This window comes from Oncorhynchus kisutch, linkage group LG23, assembly GCF_002021735.2.
Source record: "Oncorhynchus kisutch isolate 150728-3 linkage group LG23, Okis_V2, whole genome shotgun sequence".
Taxonomy (NCBI): Eukaryota; Metazoa; Chordata; class Actinopteri; order Salmoniformes; family Salmonidae; genus Oncorhynchus; species Oncorhynchus kisutch.
In genome coordinates this window covers 38,199,385-38,215,484 of record NC_034196.2, presented here as the reverse complement: position 1 = coordinate 38,215,484, position 16,100 = coordinate 38,199,385, and the positions used below count along the sequence as shown (strand labels likewise).

The 16,100-nt window shown below is 42.7% G+C and overlaps 2 protein-coding genes across 2 annotated transcripts; one reads left to right on the top strand and one right to left on the bottom strand.

Moving 5' to 3' along the window:
- The first annotated feature begins 5,222 nt into the window (after window positions 1-5,222).
- On the top strand, window positions 5,223-9,847 carry phax (phosphorylated adaptor for RNA export). Its single transcript, XM_020458050.2, has 5 exons — window positions 5,223-5,356; window positions 6,793-7,421; window positions 7,597-7,717; window positions 7,947-8,030; window positions 8,192-9,847. Exons 1-5 carry the CDS (start codon window positions 5,252-5,254, stop codon window positions 8,477-8,479), a joined length of 1,227 nt encoding a protein of 408 aa, XP_020313639.1. The 5' UTR covers window positions 5,223-5,251; the 3' UTR covers window positions 8,480-9,847.
- LOC109867873 (la-related protein 6) lies at window positions 9,428-12,141 on the bottom strand. The gene is made up of 2 exons (XM_020457175.2): window positions 11,934-12,141; window positions 9,428-11,782 (listed from the first exon to the last, which is right to left on the bottom strand). Exons 1-2 carry the CDS (start codon window positions 12,105-12,107, stop codon window positions 10,736-10,738), a joined length of 1,221 nt encoding a protein of 406 aa, XP_020312764.1. The 5' UTR covers window positions 12,108-12,141; the 3' UTR covers window positions 9,428-10,735.
- Window positions 12,142-16,100: the final 3,959 nt, after the last annotated feature.

Below are 16,100 nucleotides of genomic sequence, written 5' to 3'. Positions count from 1 at the left end.
CAGGTGGAGAAGCACGGTGGCTAGGAAAAACTCCCTAGAAAGGCCAATACCTAGGAAGAAACCTAGAGAGGAACCAGGCTATGTGGGGTGGCCAGTCCTCTTCTGGCTGTGCCGGGTCTAATGGCCGTGACTCATATCTCTCTCACTAACTTTAAGCATCACCTGTCAGAGCAGCTTACCAACCACTGTACCTGCACACAGCCAATCTGTAAATAGCCCACCCTACTACCTCATCCCCATATTGTTATTTATCCTCCTCTTGCTCTTTTGCACCCCAGTATCTCTACTTGCACATCATCTGCACATCTATCACTCCAGTGTTAATGCTAAATTGTAATTATTTCACCTCTATGGCCTATTTATTGCCTTACCACCCTACTCTTCTACATTTGCACACACTGCACATAGATCTTTCTATTGTGTTATTGACTGTACGTTTGTTTATGTGTAACTCTGTGTTGTTTTTGTCTCACTGTTTTGCTTTATCTTGGACAGGTCGCAGTTGTAAATGAGAACTTGTCGCAGTTGTAAATGAGAACCTGTCCCAGACCTATTACTTGACCATGCTGGTCATTTATGAACATCTTGGCCATGTGCTGTTATAATCTCCACCCGGCACAGCCAGAAGAAGACTGGCCACCCCTCAAAGGGCAGCAGGGTAGCCTAGTGGTTAGAGCATTGGACTAGTAACCGGAAGGTTGCAAGTTCAAATCCCTGAGCTGACAGGGTACAAATCTGTTGTTCTGCCCCTGAACAGGCAGTTAAACCACTGTTCCTAGGCTGTCATAGAAAATAAGAATTTGTTCTTAACTGACTTGTCTAGGTAAGTAAAGGTTAAAAAAATTGCCTGGTATCGTCCTAGGTTTGGGCCTTTCTAGGGAGTTTTTCCTAGCCAACGTGCTTCATCACCTGTTTGGGGTTTTAGGCTGGGTTTCTGTACAGCACTTTGAGATATCAGCTGATGTACGAAGGGCTATATAAAATACATTTTATTTGAATTTGATTTGATTTACAAACTAAGCACGTGTGTTTAGTGAGTCCGCCAGGCAGTAGGGATGACCAGGCAGTAGGGATGACCAGGGATATTCTTATGATAAGTGCGTGAATTTGACCATTTTCCTGTCATGCTAAGCATTCAAAATGTAATGACTACTTTTGGGTGCCAGGGAAAATGTATGGAGTAAGAAGTACATTTTCTTTAGGAATGTAGTGAAGTAAAAGTAAAAGTATAAAAAATATAAATAGTAAAGTACAGATACCCCCCCAAAACTACTTAAATAGTACTTTAAAGTATTTTTACTTAAGTACTTTACACCACTGCAAACACTGATCCCAATAATTTAGGTAGCCTAGAAAACAATGGTCCCCTCTGGTATGTTCTGTTGCGAACTGTCTGGGAATCGTTGTTGTTTCCCTGCTTACTACTCAAAGATATTTGACTTATTAAATCAAAGATGAATTTACCTGCAATACACTCGTCTCAAATATATTAGCATAACTAGGCTACATAGAACCACGGCGGACCAATTGTAAAATAAGATAATTTTCTTCACGTCCCAGTGCAACATGCCTAGATCTGCCCACAGGGGCGTGGTTTACGGTAGCGGTCTTTGAAATAATCGCTCGTATCACCATACCAAGTTATCTCACCATACCAGGACAAGGAGCATTTTAGCTATCAGTTTATTCCAAGTAATAATTTAACACTGCAACAATTGATAGGACAAGTAGTGTAAATCTAATACAGTCATCAATGCAGGACCCACTCATTTCATTCATACTAACAAACTAGAAATGCCATATTATCCCTGCCAATAGTTGGAGTAGGATGATTGCAGAGCACCCTGCCTCAGACTCAGGATGTTTATTTTCTAGCTCACAAACTACATTCCTTTTCTGTGATGATTTATTTTATTCATTCATGTCTCTCATTTTTGTCTCACATGATCTATTCAGCTCTCCTGTGTCCCACTCCCTGAGATCAACCAAGTGCTATTCACCAGGCATGGGCTGATTCACTAAACTGTGAGGAGAATTATCCTACTGCAATTTGAACTAGCCCTGCCATCCCTCTTTAGACATTAGGACCACATATGCATTTGCCTGTTCTCTTTTCTTTGTGGATTCTGTCTTGCACAGTCTAGTGCATTTTACATTTGAAGAACACCAACTACAGATACACACATGCTTGTTTGAGCATCTCAAAGACTACATTAAATATATAATCAGTTTGACGAGGTGAAAAACATATTATTTTACTGTTGTAACATGCAGTGGGGAGAATTCTATTGTCCCTGTCTGGAGCCCAGGCTTTTGCCAAAGATGGTAGTTCTCATCTTTTGACCACACATGCTTTAGATTGCATTTTGCTGAGGCACTTGTCTCTCTCTACATCGGTCAGCTACATTGGTTACCAGAGTGGGATCCTTTTGACACGCCTATGGGGCCTGGGCACACAAATGCTCATAGAGAGAAGGGGGAATACTGAAGCATGCGTTGATGACACTTCTACAGTCTCTATCAGAGGCCCAGGCTTTTGGCATATAGATGGTAAATATTTAGCTAGTACTGTGAAAATGCATGCACCATGAATTCTTGAATTAATCTGGAATAAATTGGAATTTAATTTACTGAAACAATCTCATCTGAATACATTCAAATCTGTTTCTCTGAAGTTAGTGACAAAGTAACTAATGATGACAGTAGAAATAAAATGTCAACTAAACAGTTCAGTTTGATTTATTGTAAACATCATAACTGTATTGATGCTCTGTGATGGGAGATTCAGATTAATTTAAGCTTTATTAGCATGAATGACAAAGACACTATCGAAGTCCGATAATGACATCAACAATAACAGTAAAAATAAAATAAAAAATACTACTACTAATAATAATAATAGTGATGGTGATTAGAGAAAGGGGATACCTTCAAAAAAGTTTACTGAAGGATATAAGCACTTTGTTACAGTGGGACTGTAAATTGATACAATGTTAGACTCTATAAAAAATCCCGCTATGCCCTCCGACGAACCATCAAACAGGCAAAGCATCAATACAGGACTAAGATCGAATAGTACTACACCGGCTCCAACGCTCGTCGGATGTGGCAGGGCCTGCAAACTATTACAGACTACAAAGGGAAGCACAGCCAAGAGCTGCCCAGTGACATGAGCCTACCAAACGAGCTAAATAACTTCCATACTCGCTTCGAGGCAAGTAACACTGAAACATGTATGAGAGCATTAGCTGTTCCGGACGACTGTGTGATCACGATCTCCGCAGCCGATCTGAGAAAAACCTTTAAACAGGTCAACATTCACAAGGCAGCAGGGCAAGACGGATTACCAGGACGTGTACTCCGAGCATGCGCTGACCAACGGGCAAGTGTCTTCACTGACATTTTCAACCTCTCCCTGTCTGAGTCTGTAATACCAACATGTTTCAAGCAGACCACCATAGTCCCTGTGCCCAAGAACAATAAGGTAACCTGCCTAAATGACTACCGACCTGTAGCACTCACGTCTGTAGCCATGAAATGCTTTGAAAGGCTGGTCATGGCCCACATCAACACCATCCTCCCAGATACCCTAGACCCACCCTAATTTGCATATCGCACCAACAGATCCACAGATGGTGCAATCTCTATTGCACTCCACACTGACCTTTCACACCTGGACAAAAGGAACACCTATGTGAGAATGCTATTAACTGACTACAGCTCAGCGTTCAACACCATAGTGCCCTCAAAGCTCATCACTAAGCTAAAGACCCTGGGACTAAGCACCTGCCTCTGCAACTGGATTCTGGACTTTCTGATGGACCGCCCCCAGGTGGTAAGGGTAGGTAACAACACATCCGCCACTCTGATCCTCAACACGGGGGCCGCTCAGGGGTGTGTGCTCAGTCCCTTCCTGTACTCCTTGTTCACTCATGACTGCACGGCCAGGCACGACTCCAACACCATCATAAAATTAGCTGATGACACAACAGTGGTAGGCCTGATCACCGACAACGATGAGGCAGCCTATAGAGAGGAGGTCAGAGACCTGACCGTGTGGTGCAAGGACAACAACCTCTCCCTCAACGTGATCAAGACAAAGGAGATGATTGTGGACTACAGGAGAAGGAGGACCAAGCATGCCCCCATTCTCATCGACAGGGCTGTAGTGGAGCAGGTTGAGAGCTTCAAGTTCCTTGGCGTCCACATCACCAACAAATTAACATTGTCCAAGCACACCAAGACAGTCGTGAAGAGGGCACGACAAAACCTATTCCCCCACAGGAGACTGAAAATATTTGTCATGGGTCCTCAGATGCTCAAAAGGTTTAACAGCTCCACCATCGAAAACATCCTGACGGGTTGCATCTCTGCCTGGTATGGCAACTGCTCGGCCTCCAACCGCAAGGCACTACAGGGGGTAGTGCATACGGCCCAGTACATCACTGGGGCCAAGCTTCCTGCCATCCAGGAAGCTTGGCCCCAGGGGCGGTGTCAAAGGAAGGCTGTAAAAATGGTCAAAGACTCCAGCAGCCCTAGTCATAGACTGTTCTCTCTGCTCCCGCATGGCAAGCGGTACCGGAGCGCCAAGTCTAGGTCCAAGAGGCTCCTAAATAGCTTCTACCCCCAAGCCGTAAGACTCCTGAACAGCTAATCAAATGGCTACCCAGACTATTTGCATTGCCCCCTCAATGGAACGCTGCTGCTACTCTCAGTTATTATCTATGCATAGTGACTTTAATAACTCTACCTACATGTACATATTACCTCAATTACCTCGACATGGTGTCCCCGCACACTGTACCGGTACCCCTGGTATATAGCCCCGCTATTGTTATTTACTGTTGCTCTTTAATCATTTGTTATTCTTATCTTATCTTATTTTTTCCTTAAAACTGCATTGTTGGTTACGGGCTTGTAAGTAAGTATTTCACTGTAAGGTCTACACCTGTTGTATTCTGCGCATGTGACAAATAACATTTGACCTGAAGCGTGCTGGGCCCATAACCCAGAGGTCGACGGATCGAAACCGTTCTCTGCTAACTATTTTTCAATTTTCATTTGTATAGTAACATACCAGCAAACTGTAGTTAAATAAATATAAATACCTACAATCTATATTTACACGGGTATTGTTCATGTCTTGCTTTTGAATCACAAACTATAACAATTTAAATATAATTTATCAAGAGGAAAAAAGTTGTGACGTAGATGTTGGTACTTTTATTTACTTCCGAGTAAGACTGGAGAAATGGCGGGTGTTAACAGAGATACAATGGATGATTTGGAGGATGGAGAGATTTCTGGATCGAACTCTGATTCAGAAATGGGAACAACAGTTGACGTTAAACCCCAGGTAAGAAAATAATTAAATTAGACGTTCTTAAACATTAACAATATGGATTGTCTGATTCTGCAAACGTGGGAATGGAAGCAAACCTTAGCTAAAGCTAGCTAGCTACGTTCACGACGCTAGCTTTGCAACGTAGCTACAGCACAAATTGAAGAACAGTCTTTAGTTACAGTTTGCTAGAGGAGCAAGTTGTCCACAAAGATTGCTATATATGTTTTGCAAGTCTCAGTGGTCCCAGTGCATCGAAAGCGTGTGCTACATTTAGCTAGCTTGCGTTGCTATGGTGTGGTCACTCAAGCTAATTTATGCTGCTGCATTTCATCTAAAGACTCATTTTTTAATTTAACTAGGCAATGTCTAAACTAATGACTAATCTCGGTTATCTAGAAGTACAATTATTGCAAAAGTGTCACTTCACATGAATCTGTCCACGATAGATTAACTGTTACATGTCAACTACCGGTAATGAGAGGAGCCTACTACTTTGGTATTAAAACCTGTACAATTTTATGTAAAAATGTAAATACCCAAAAGTAATTATTTATCATGAGGGCCATAAACAATACCTAGTTATACAGCCAGAAATATTAAAATCGCACCTTTCTGGTATGAATAGCTATAAATTGCTGAGGTAATCACTTTTCAGGACTCCAGTACACAGTACAAATATGAAAAATCATACATTGTTTTCCTATTCCACAAAGTGGGGGGAATAAGGTTTGAAATGCTTTCTAAATATAGTTTAGACATCTATTTAGAAAGGACTTACTATAATATTTCACCTTTCTTATAACTGTAAAATACAAATTTAGCACCATTTCATTTAACTTACAACAGAGCATTTTCTGCCCAGTGTCCTCTGAGTGAAGCAGAGACGCCATTCAAATGCCTGCTGACTCATTACACCATTGGCTTTAAGCACCGATTCATCCCTTTGTGACGAAGGGAAAGTGGTCTTGTGTCAATTCTACAAAATGATTTGGTATTTTTCATGTTGAGAGCTCTAAATCCATCTGAGAATATCACAGTGAGATTAAACTGATTTTGCTGCAATCTCTAGGGTCTCCTGTTTCATATCCAGTATTGTAAGCGGAGCTGCGAGTATCACAGGCGAAGGAAATCGATCCTTTGTCTGGATAGGCCAGAAAATGTGACATGTCACTCCTTATGCAAGTGAAGTGTCAGATTTTACATACTGCATGTCAGATGAGAGAGGAGAATGGCATGTGAAGTGGGACCAAGAGAGCATCCGCGGAGTGCACAACAATTTATTTTGCGCCATTCGCAGAGCGCCCTGTATACACACACACACACACACACACACGTAGGTGGGAATCAGTCCAGAACCGCTCAAAGTCAGGCGTACCAGACTTTTTAAATGGCCTTGTATAATTAAATCTGAAAATGATCTGACCGTCTTCTCTTCTCTTACCGACTAGATGCCTGCAGCAGCTCCTGTTTTCAGTGGCCAGTCTTTCCAGAGTAGGGCCCTTCCACAGACAGCCACGTCAGCCACAAGCTACCGTAGCACCATGAGAACCGCGGACTCCAGCGATAGCGAACCAGACTCGGATGAGGACGCAGCGGTGTGGAGGCGGAAGCGGCAGAAGTGCTCCAACGCTCCCCAACCTGCCCCGGTCCCCACTCCCCACTTCGGAGCCCCCCAGGCTAACCCAGGTGGCCGCAAAGTCAACAACATCTGGGGCTCTGTGGTTCAGGAGCAGACCCAGCAGGCAGTGGAAGCTGAGCTGGATTTCCTTGGTGTGGATGGTGCCATTAGCATGGCCAGCAGGCAGGTGGAGACCTACAACTACGTCCTGGCCCGCAAGCTCATGGAGAAGGAGAGGGAGGAACAGGAGCCGGGCGAGGTAGCCATGTTGGACACTCAGCTGGACGAGTACATGAAGCGTGGCGGGCCGGCCGCCGAAGAGAATGGAGGCGGCCATTTTAAGAGGAAGCGATCGGCCAAAGAGAGGCTGGGCCCCAGGGCTGAGATGGACATCAAGGGTCGGTATGAGATCACAGAGGAAGACTCAGACAACAGGGTGATTGAAGAGATAGCCCACAGGTGAGCTGGTTGGTTGGAATGTCTCGGCTATTTTATATTTGGCCATATGAAATATTTGTCTTGCCATGCGGGCTAAATAAAATGTCATTATTTTCTTCTTTCCACAGTGTCAACAATATCACACAGTCGTACAATAACCTCATACTAACTTGCGGATCCATTTTCTCCCCTCAAGGCTACAAGAGCCCAAAAAGGAATTGATTGAGCGAATTGTGAGAGTCATTGGGAAGAAGAAAGCAATAGAACTGCTTGGCGAGACCGCCACACTTGAGGAAACTGGTGGTGTGTACATTATGGTATGCATCTGTTCTTGTTTCAGTTTATATGAGATGGATACAGCTGAGTTAATTGACAACTCCTGTTATATGATATCCATAATGTCCCAATTCTCATCGCAATGAATCATCACTTGTGTAACTGCATGCCTTTCTAAAACATATTTGAATTAGTACCCTTATGCTAGATTGTTCTGTAACCATTTGTTAAGTCTGTGTGAAATGATTTGATATGTTCACCTCACTGTAGGATGGCAGCAGGCGACGGACTCCTGGAGGGGTGTATCTCAACTTGCTGAAGAACACTCCCAGTATCACTAGTGAGCACCTTAAGGTATGAAACTTTTGAGACTGTAAAATCAAGTGGCTTTTTATGCACTTCTCTAATCCTGTCCACTGAATCAGTGTTGGCCTATCTTTTTTTTCTGTACTCCCTATATGCACACACTACATTTTTAATAATCACATTTCTGTAAACATTTCATTTTTAAATAGGAAATATTTTACGACGAAACCCAGAAGGAGTACAAGGGCAAGAAGTCAGCGCAGAAGCGAAGGCGACACGTGGTTGCCAAGAAGATGAAGCAGGCCATCAACACACTGAACCTGCAGGAACACGACGACGTCTCCAGAGAAACGTTCGCAAGCGACACCAACGAGGCCTTGGAGTCTCTCGAGGTGGTTGCCGAAGAGGAGGGCCAACAGGAACCGGAACCAGAACCTGCCATGGGCACTGAGGACACACCCGTAGTCTACAATGCTGCCGACCTGGAGGTCTTTTGATCCAAAATGGCTGCCCAGTATCTGAACTTATGCACGTCCCAATGAGGACGTCCCATGAGGCTGTGGCATCCACTGTGACAGGTGGACGCTGCTCAGATACAAAATGGTGAATGCACTGTAAGTTACTGTCCACGACAACTCTGTGTAATACTAGACCTTCATCCTCATGTTTGTCTAACAAATTAAGTTGTCTTCTTTATCAATCAGTTGAAGACCAAAGCTTGCATCAGGATTTGTTAGCATTATTAATGTGCTTACAGAGCAGCTAGTTAGTAACCACAGATACCACCTGACTGATAATTTCAACAACAGAAAATGTTTTTCTCCATAAATGGATACCAACCCCTCATATATTTGCATCCTGGAAAGCATAAGATTTAGTATGGCTTTTTTACTAATGCTCTGTTTGTCCACAATGTCAAATGTAAAGTAAAAATATGGCATGTAAGGCAAGAAATGTGGCACCACTCCAAAGGAATGGCACAATCAGTATGCCAGCTAAAGTACTTGGTATCTAATGTATATGTTTATAGGGAGTATTTGTTTGTGAGCTAGTTGGATTGAACAGGATCTGAGTGTTTGTCATGTACATGTATCTGTGCACTAAGACCAATCCTTAGAAGTAAGATCAAATCCGTTTTGAGATTTTTCTTTTATTAAATAAAATTTGTTTGTTTGACCCTTTTTAAAAGAAAATTTGATCACATGCCAGTGATTTTGAGTGTTGTGAGAAATGCATGCATCTTCAGAGGACCCATGGTCTGTTTTTAATTTGTTTATGTTGAGATGGGTTCGGATTATGTTGCGTTGTGAGATAAAGCACTAAATTGTTCCAGTTTCCTAACCCATTGCTGCCCCCCCCCCCCGTCTCTGGACAAGACATCTCGGAAAAATACATTTTCTGTGTTTTAACACATTCCTTACATAAAATATTATTCAACTCATTCATTGTCCACCCTTTGCTTTAATACAGTATGATGTAATCAATTGTATTTTGATTTGTCTGTCTTCACATCTGAATGGGTAGTGTACACGATTCAGGCTGATGTGTTATTTTGCCCTGTGGTGGTCATTGATTGGCCAGTAACAGATATGGGATGGGAAATTATGTTTTTTTTGGTCCCCTACTTTTCATACTAATGTGAATTTATGATGATTGGGGGGGGGGGGGAGTTCACAGTAATCATGTAAACACTCCTCAGCCATTCAATAGACTTCGTCGTACATTTTAATTGACACTGAAATTGGCAACAAAAGAGCTCTTATGAGGCATCATTTTCGTCATTGTCAAACCCCTTTGTCAGCTTTTTGAATCAGAATAGAAGCCCTTTGCTGTGGTGCAGGGACTCTCGACACAGTACTAGAGGGCTCAGACAGTTTCCCATGTTGTCATGGCGACATTCATATTGGCAGTTTCTCATTCAAATCGACATGCTAAAGTTTATTTTCGGGCTATATTATAACTGGGCTATACAAATAGCTTTTCTTCACTAGAGCACAGTGCAATGTTGACCTGCACTCAGTCAAAACAGCAGCTGTTTCAAATCATTTCTGGGTAACAATTACCTTACTATGATTGCTTTCAATTAAACATTGTCAAAAAGAAACAAAGCTTCTAAGCAAAGAGCAATTTTTCAAGCAAGAATTTTGCTAGGAATGTCTGGGAGTGGTCTGAGTGGGGAGGGGAAAACTAGCTGTTATTGCAGAGGTTTGGAACTCTATTGGTCTATTAACTAATATACTGCCTGGTGATGTCACCAAAATTCCCACCAAAACAGGCAGAACTTTCCGGTGGCTTTTTCAAACAGCTCTTACACTAACAGGCCATTACCACATTATTATTCCAACCTCATAGTGTCAAAATATATATAAAACACAATAATGTTTTTGACTGCACTGGGCCTTTTAAGAATATTAATAACTGCAGCTGAGTCATAGAATGAGGAAAGATAGGAAGTTAAGATATAGTCACTGTGTGGGTAGATGTTGAGATGTTAGCCACAGGATTTAACAGCATAACAGAAGTCCTAGTCCTTATAGCATGTTCAATGGAGATACTCCATTGTAAGTGCATCTTAGTCCAGAACTACGCATTTTCAGGATACCGTCCCTAAATGTTATTTCTAGAATTCACCTTCAAGATGCTTGTTACAATTTTTCCTGCACACAGGTCTATACGAGACTATAAAATAAAATCTATACAATTCAGTAGATTACTTCCTAAAACATAACAACATGAACAACATTGGTCTGAGGTCATGTCTTGAGGGTGTACTGAAGTGTTCTTCCTACGAAGGAGCTGGGAAATCCTCTTGTCCCATCTGGCCCGTAGGGGAACCGGATGACCCCGGGGGGCAGGGAATCCCCCATTAGGACCCTCTTAATACCCAGACGACCCTGCTTACTGCTGCTGCTGTCATCCAGGGAGGAGGTTTGCACCGCAGCCAGTTTACGCCTCTGGAACCAGAGACTGCTGCTATCGGCCGGGTTCTCGTAGTTGCGTCGACTGAGATCCGGGCTGGTGTCGGGGCTCCTCCACATCTCGGAGGCCAGGAGCGGAGAGACCCGCGGAAGGGTGGGCAGAGGTGCCCGGAGGACCCTGGGGCTGTGGTAGGGGCTAGAGCGAGGGCTGTCCCAGGGGCTCCTGCATACCTGGCCTGAGGAGAACCTAGGCATGTGCATCGGAGAGGCCATCTCGGATTCGCCGGACGAACTCCACGCAGAAGAGTCTTCCCCTTGGAACTGGAGCTGCTCCAAGCAGCGGTTGGCGATTGATACACCTTTACCGGCACCTCTGTTCTCAACGCAGCCTCCCAACTTATGCCCTGCTTTCTTTTTCGATGTCATCCCGATCAGGACGACTCTCACAAAGTCCTCGGACTGGGACAGCTGGTGGTAGGCTCTGCCGGCGCCTTCCAAGTCCTCATACTCTACCAGAACACTTTCCTGGGAGCACAGCTCAGGGTACCTGTTGGCGAACCTCTGGACTTCCTGTGGGAGCTCCTTCCCCGGCCGGAACACCCTCACTGTGCAGATGCTTCCAAAGGGCTCCAGGAGAGTGATGGCCGTTTCCATAGTGCTCCTCTGGGGTGCAGGGACGTCTTCATCACCACCATTGCCACTCGACGTCAGCTCAGCAGAGATGTTCCACATAAACAGAAGTCTGCTGGGCACCTGAACCAAGAGGGACTCTGGTACTGGGTCTTTGCGACGGACCTTGTTGCCCTCCTTGTTGACTTCCAGTTTGGATGAGTAATTTAGGGCGTAGGCTGTGACTCGCCAATCTTTGGTCAGAGGCTTCATCTAATAGAACATGGATGTAAATGTCAAGTTAATATCTCAATGCCTTGATATAAAAATGTGTTATAACAAAATTGAAGTCAACATATTTAAAACAGGATATTTTTTTTCAATTGCATTAGTTGGAATATTAGGGAAAAGAAAAGTATCTCACCTTTTTAAAAGATGTCAGCAGCTTTATGTTCACATAACCCATTTTGTTTCTTTTCACATGTTTTAAAAGGAATGCATCTTTTGCTAGATTTTCATCGGAAAGATAGTGTTCAATTTGGGTCACCATCTTCTGTGTAAGATCAGCATCTGGAGGTGACCAATCATCCAACTCCATGTCTTTATAATTTTCCTTGTAAAAAGGTCGGCAGATAAATCTAAGAGAAATCATGTAAAAAAAAAGACCACAATTACCATACTGTATGATAACAGTATTTAAATGCATAATTTCCTATATTTTGTTAAATTAAAACCACATTCTGGAATCTGTTTACCAAGACTCAAATAACCATAACACCATAGAGTATTGGTTATTCTGGGCATGACAGTTATACAACGAATAGGATCATAAGGCATAGGCCTATATTCTTCAAGAGTCAATGTCATTCATTGATATCCCAGATTGTGCATTCAATTTAAGCCATTCAATGACCAGACATACCTTTTAATTTGTCAACTTGTAGGCAAATTAAAACAACATAAATTCATAGATAATATGACTTGCCTGTCTTCAATTATGGGGCTCTCCATTTCTGCTCTCCGTCCCTGGTCCTCCTGAACATTAGACTTTTCTTCTTGCTTTCGAAAAGCTTCTCTGACGAGATAAGTCAAATTTCCTCAACTACAATCTACTTGCAGATACAGGTGTTCATGTCCTCCCCATGACCATTGCGAGCCAATTTATAGTCTCGAGCCGCACCGGTCAAGTGGAGACTGCGGGGGCTGTCATCACGAAGCAGCTCTCGAGTTTGTGTGGTCTCAAAATAGGCTACACTTTTCAATTGTCTGACGAGCCATTCAAAATAACTCTTAACAGGATATCACCAAAAAAGGATATTGCTTCCGTCTGACGTTATTGCAACAATTCAAACCTTTCCCAAGGAGGCACAACTTGGTCATAAAGAAACGGATGTTCTTGAAATAAAAGGAAACAAGAGAAAAGTTATACCAGACAAATGATCTCAGGAACGGCCATAGATGGGTATAATAACAGCCATGAAATGTAACGGTATGGTATCATTTTCAGCAGCTCCATATATACCCAAATGTATTTGAGGGTTGGTCCCCACTCTCTTCAGATTTTGAGATAATTTAGATTGCTTCAATTTGGCAACCGGTATTTATGTTGTTTTTTTGCTTTCTGGCATCACCTTGATATACACATATAATTAGGCCTATGGTATTATACAGTACTGTAAATATTTGTTTTTTACATAAAAGCAAAAGAGAGTAAAGAAAAACGTTTAAACTGAATGACAATGCCATAAGCAACATTGTTGTTGTACATGTAGGCATTTTATTATCCTTTCCATACAGACATTATCCCACACCATATATAAATAGTCAGTGCTTTCTGGGGTCCTTGGGACGTCCATACCCTAAACTCTTACCCTAACTTTAATCCCTACCTTAACCTTAACCATAGCCCTTACCTAACCTTAACAGCTAAACTTTACCATATAAAATGTCAACTTCAATGGGATAGGGATGTCCCAAGGATCCCAGATAGCACAGACCATACATAACTAACTACATAATGTGCTGATACTTATTATATAAAGCTTTATTAATATAAAATACCATACAGCACTATTGGAACAAGAATAACACCCTAAGCCATTTATAGTATCCTTGTGTTTTTTGTTATCATTGTTATGATTATTTCATAATCACTATTCATTGTCTTGAGTTAGCCTGTTAACTAAACCTGTTAACTCAACCTTGAGTTAATTCAACTCTTCATTATGCACTTGTCCTTCTTTTACTGTTGACAAGCAGCTGGAAAACATGACAGTATCTGATGTCCAGCAGGGGGACTCAAACCTCTGTCCTTCATATCTCTCTCTCCATCCATGTGTAGCAAAATGAAACACATATGTTTATTAACAGTATACAACCTGGTTATTTTTACATTTTATTTAACGTAATTTTTATTTTATTTAACTAGGCAAGTCAGTTAAGAACAAATTCTTATTTACAATGACGGCCTTCCCTAAAGACACTGTGCCAATTGTGCTCTGCCCGATGGGACTCCCAATCACGGCCGGATGTGATACAGCCCAGGATCAAACCAGGGTCTGTAGTGACGCTTCTAGCACTGAGATGCAGTGCCTTAGACCGCTGCGCCACTCAGGAGCCCTATAATTTTTTTAAACAAACATGACGCCACAAAAATACATCAGCCTAACATCATTGCAAACAGTTCAATTAAAATTTACAAAAAGAAACGAAAATAGCTTCTTAACAAAGAGCAATTTCTCAAGTAAGAATTTTGCTAGGACTGTCTGGGAGTGGTCTGAGTGGGGAGGGGAAAACTGAAAATTAGCTGTTATTTGCATAGAGCTTTGGAAGTCTCTTTATTGGTCTATTAACTAATTTACCACCTGTTGATGTCACCAGGCAGGCCAAAACTCCAACCCACCAAAACCGACTGAAATTCAGAAGTAATCTGTCCTCCAGCCCCTCTGAAGAGGACAAACAGTAGAATTACAGGCTCTGGGGTCTCCTCCTAACAGTTTGTTCACAGTAAATTACAGCACAGGCGGCACAAGCGTGCTATAATGGTGGGTTTAGTAGAACACACTGGCTTATCTACAAATCACCAACTCTAAACTGCAAGCCGACAGAACAGAGGTCTCTGTCCTGCAGCCAGCAAGGACTTTGTCAGACATGCTTAGTTGGCAAGTTGGAGCTTTGATACCGTCAAAGCTATGGTCAGATTTTAGGAAGTTCAAAATTAATTGTTGTTTCTCAGTTTTTACATACAGTACATGCACTTATATAAGTTACTTCATAAACTTAAGAGGCATTAAGCTTTACAGATGTTTACAGATGCAAACTTTGCAAGTATAAAAGTTATATAGTTGTTATAAACACTGAACAAAAATATAAAAGCAACATGCAACAATTTCAAAGATTTTACAGAGTTACAGTTCATATAAGGAAATCAGTCAATTGAAATAAATAAATTAGGCCCTAATCTATGGATTGATGACTGGGAATACAGATATACATCTGTTGGTCACAGATACCTTTAAAAAAAGATAGAGGTGTGGATCAGAAAACCAGTCAGTATCTGGTGGGACCAACATTAGCTTAATGCAGAGCGACACATCTCCTTCACATAAACTTGATCAGGCTGTTGATTGTGGTCTGTGGAATGTTGTCCCACTCCTCATCAATGGCTGTGCGAAGTTGCTGGATATTGTCTGGACCTGGAACACACTGTCGTACACGTCGATCCAGAGCATCTCAAACATGCTCAATAGGTGACATGTCTGGTGAGTATGCAGGCCATGGAAGAACTGGACATTTTCAGCTTCCAGGAATTATGTACAGATCCTTGTGACATGGGGCCATGCATTATCATGTGGAAAAATGAGGTGATGGTGGCTAATGAATGGCACGACAATGGGCCTCAGGATCTCGTCACGGTTTCTCCGTGCACTTAAATTGTCATCGATAAAAATCGAATTGTGTTCATTGTCCATAGCTTATACCTGCCCATACCATAACCCCACCGACACCATAGGGCACTCTGTTCACAAAGCTGATATCAGTGAACCGCTTGCCCACATGACGCCATACACGCTGTCTGCCATCTGCCCGGTACAGTTGAAACTGTGATTCAACCGTGAAGAGTACACTTCTCCAGCATGACAGTGGCCAGTGAAGGTGAGCATTTGCACACTGAAGTCAGTTACGATGCTGAACTGCAGTCAGGTTATGACGCTGGTGAGGATGACGAGCACGCAGATGACCTTCCCTGAGACGGCTTCTGACAGTTTGTGCAGAAATTCTTTGGTTGTGCATACCTACAGTTTCATCAGCTGTCCAGGTGGCTGGTCTCAGACCATCCCTAGGAGGGGTGCGTCACTTGAGTGGGTTGAGTCACTGATGTGAACTTCCTGTCTGGGTTGACACCCTCCCTTGGGTTGTGCCGTGGCGGAGATCTTTGTGGGCTATACTCGGCCTTGTCTCAGGATGGTATGTTGGTGGTTGAAGTTATACCTCAGGTGGTGTGGGGGCTGTGCTTTGGCAAAGTGGGTGGGGTTATATCCTTCCTGTTTGGCCCTGTCCGGGGGTGTCATTGGATGGGGCCACAGTGTCT

Coding starts and splice junctions, on each gene's coding strand:
- phax (XM_020458050.2), top strand. CDS start 5,252: ATGGCGGGTGTTAACAGAGATACAATGGATGATTTGGAGGATGGAGAG. Junction 7,422..7,596: donor ATTGAAGAGATAGCCCACAG/GTGAGCTGGTTG, acceptor TCTCCCCTCAAG/GCTACAAGAGCCCAAAAAGG. Junction 8,031..8,191: donor TCACTAGTGAGCACCTTAAG/GTATGAAACTTT, acceptor ATTTTTAAATAG/GAAATATTTTACGACGAAAC.
- LOC109867873 (XM_020457175.2), bottom strand. CDS start 12,107: ATGGAGTTGGATGATTGGTCACCTCCAGATGCTGATCTTACACAGAAG. Junction 11,783..11,933: donor TGCTGACATCTTTTAAAAAG/GTGAGATACTTT, acceptor ATGTTCTATTAG/ATGAAGCCTCTGACCAAAGA.